The sequence below is a fragment of the Camelina sativa genome, chromosome 11 (genome assembly GCF_000633955.1).
Source record: "Camelina sativa cultivar DH55 chromosome 11, Cs, whole genome shotgun sequence".
In the NCBI taxonomy this organism is placed as follows: domain Eukaryota; kingdom Viridiplantae; phylum Streptophyta; class Magnoliopsida; order Brassicales; family Brassicaceae; genus Camelina; species Camelina sativa.
In genome coordinates, this window is record NC_025695.1 from 36,911,174 (window position 1) to 36,914,360 (window position 3,187).

At 33.4% G+C, this 3,187-nt stretch overlaps 1 protein-coding gene across 1 annotated transcript in view; it reads left to right on the forward strand.

Annotated features, from left to right (window-relative positions):
* Positions 7 to 3,187, forward strand: part of LOC104728693 (transcription factor bHLH78-like) — a 5,902-nt gene continuing 2,721 nt past the window's right edge. Inside the window, exons 1-6 of the mRNA XM_010447644.1 lie at positions 7 to 507; positions 689 to 910; positions 1,181 to 1,246; positions 1,352 to 1,420; positions 1,591 to 1,668; positions 1,941 to 2,023. Coding sequence (XP_010445946.1) covers positions 109 to 507; positions 689 to 910; positions 1,181 to 1,246; positions 1,352 to 1,420; positions 1,591 to 1,668; positions 1,941 to 2,023 — 917 coding nt within the window. The 5' untranslated portion in view covers positions 7 to 108. The remainder of the gene's footprint in view (positions 508 to 688; positions 911 to 1,180; positions 1,247 to 1,351; positions 1,421 to 1,590; positions 1,669 to 1,940; positions 2,024 to 3,187) is intronic.

A 3,187-nucleotide genomic window follows, 5' to 3' on the forward strand; every position in this document is an offset into this window, starting at 1 on the left:
GGTGGTGGTGGCGGCGGTGATGGTTTTATCATCAGAGAGCTCATTGGTAAGCTTGGTAACATAGGGAATCACAACAGCTCCGGTGAGATCTACGGAGGAACAACTCCGATGTCTAGGTCCGCCTCGTGTTACGCAACTCCGATGAGCTCTCCACCGCCGCCGTCGAATTCGAATTCTCATATAATGATGAACAGAACGACGCCGTTGACTGAATTCTCAGCGGATCCGGGTTTTGCGGAGAGAGCTGCGAGATTCTCTTGCTTTGGTAGCCGGAGCTTTAATGGAAGAACCAATTCAAATCTTCCGGTTAACAACAACAACGTCGTCAACAACTCCGGGAAACTGACACGTGTCTCAAGCACACCGGCTCTGAAGGCTCTCGTTTCACCGGAAGTCGCACCGATGATTCCCGGCGGAGAATTTTCCCGAAAGAGAAAAGTTCTGCCGAAAGGGAAATCCAAAGAAAATCCCATTTCCACAGCTTACCCATCTCCTAGTTTCTCAAAGGTACAGATAATTTTCCCGGAAAGTTTCTTACTTTTTTCCCGGAAAGTTTTATTTTTTTTTCCCCTAAGCTTTTTCAAATGTTGGAAGACCCGCTTTTTATTCGAAGAACCCAATTCTTAAAAAAGTCAGCTTTTTCATAAAGTGATTAACTTTTAATTTTTTTTTTTTTTTAATTTTGTAGACGGCGGAAAAGAAAGAAGATTGGAGTGGAAAAGGAAGTAAAAGCTCAGAAGAAAAAGGAGGAAAAAGGAGAAGAGAGGATGAAGAAGATGATGATGTAGAAGAAGAAGAAGGGGAAGGGAACAAAAACAATAACACTAAACCACCTGAGCCTCCTAAAGATTACATCCATGTTCGAGCTCGACGCGGCCAAGCCACCGATAGTCACAGCCTCGCCGAACGAGTAATTATTTCACTTCTCCTATAATAACAACATTATGTAGTCAAATTAGTCGAAACTACCAAAGTTTCGTGATAGTTGGACTCTTAGTTTGATCATTAGTTGTTGTTGACATGTACAATAAATCGCTAGGCGTTAGTTAGGCGTCGAGAAATGGCATATCGTTGAATCGGTCTATATTGTTTGTCGCTTAAATTGTTAGTTTAGATTGATATAGTTTATTAGATGTGATAAGAATTTGAGTTTGATATGTTCTTTTAATGTTTGGTTTAGGTTCGGAGGGAGAAGATTGGTGAACGGATGAAGCTTCTTCAAGATCTTGTGCCCGGATGCAATAAGGTGAGACTTTTTTTTAATTTAAAAGTCTTTGATTAATTTTTTTTATGAACTCTACTGTTGATTAGTGTAATTAGAAAATTAATGTTTTTGTTTATACGATGAAAGGTTACTGGAAAAGCACTGATGCTTGATGAAATTATAAACTACGTACAATCATTGCAAAGACAAGTTGAGGTACAATTATTATTTATTTTGATTCTAATTAATTGTAATTAATGATAACATCTAAATTCTAATTAATTGTTTCATTTCATTCATTAATCACCGAATTTTAATTATTTGCAATGATTTTTTTCTTTTAATTATTTTCTAATGTTTGTGTTTTGTTTGTTTAATAATGGCAGTTCTTGTCAATGAAGTTATCATCAGTGAACGACACCAGGCTGGAATTTAACGTGGACGCTCTTGTGTCAAAGGATGTTGTAAGTCACCTTAAACATTAACATCAATTTAAAAACCATTGATAATGATAATTTGAGATTAATCATTATCAAATCCTTCTCTTTTTTGTTTTTTTTTTTTTTTGTTTTGTCATCTCACTCATTATCTTATATCAAATCCTCTCTTTTCCCTTTTGTTCAATCGACACATTAGCATTTAATCAGGCAGCTTTTTGATTTCCTTTTTAAAAGTACCTTTTGTGTTTTTCTATTAAATATTGTGCAATATTTTTTACAAGTTTGAATTTATTCAGATGATTCCATCAAGTAACAACCGATTGCATGAAGAAGGACTCCAATCAAAGTCTTCAAGTCATCATCATCAACAACTTAATATTTACNGACCACTTGAATTTTGATTTTTCTTTACTTTTTCAAATAATTTTGTGTAGTATGGAACGAGTAACGTTGTTTCGTTCTTGGTCAAGGACTCAATAGTGTATAAGTGGTTTTGTAAAAGGAGTATAGAATACGTAATTGTATATGTGAATTATCTAAATCATACTAAATCNACAATTACATCCCAATAACATGATGCTCCAATCTCCCATAAACTCTTTGGAAACGTCTTGCTTAGCCAGAAGCTTCACTCACTTACAAACACTTACGCAATTCACTGACTCAATTTCTCAGGTTTTAAATTCCTTCTATGATTTTTTTCTTCCTTGATTCTATTTTTCTTTAGTCAAAAGATTATAACATANACTTCTTACTTTCTTAGTAACATTACAAAATCAAAGTATTTACAAACAATCAAAAAAATAACTCTAGTATAAAAGATGCTCAATGTTTAATATATATTAGAACAAAAATCAAAATATTTTTTTTACTATATAACCCGTATTTCTACTAGTAAGTTAAACCTTTTTTGGTTAAAGTTTAATAATACATTATTATTAAAATGATCACCAAGGTTAAAAACTCACTTACCATTTTATATAATATAGTTTAGACGAATAATGTCGTGTCACAGTAATTTTGCCTTAAAAATCAAGCAACACCAATTAACAATTCATCTATTTGGTCACTCTTGAGCTGGCTTTTAAGGTCTTTGGGCTCTAATCTATAAAGACATGAACAATCAGACGAGTAATTTAACCTTCTGCCTGAGGCTAAAACACTAGAGATATTTTGACCATGTTATATATTATATGATACAAAGAACACTCGCCGATGAGCACTACTAGTTGTATGATCAAGATCTATCCCATACCTGATATTTAATTAGCATGTCTTAGACCTTTCTTCATTAGATAACTTAAAAAATGAGTCCACAAAAAACAAAAAAATACTAAACTTTGACATTCATGTAGAATAATGTTAACGTCGAAATTGTAAAAACAATTACATATTTATTAGCAAAACATATCTCTCAACGTCAAAGGCCCGGCAAACAACTCCTAATCTCCGGCCGTTACGGTGCAACACACAAAATGATACTAATTTTTTTTAATTATAATTTCATTAAATGATTTATGATTATAAAAACAAAAACATAATA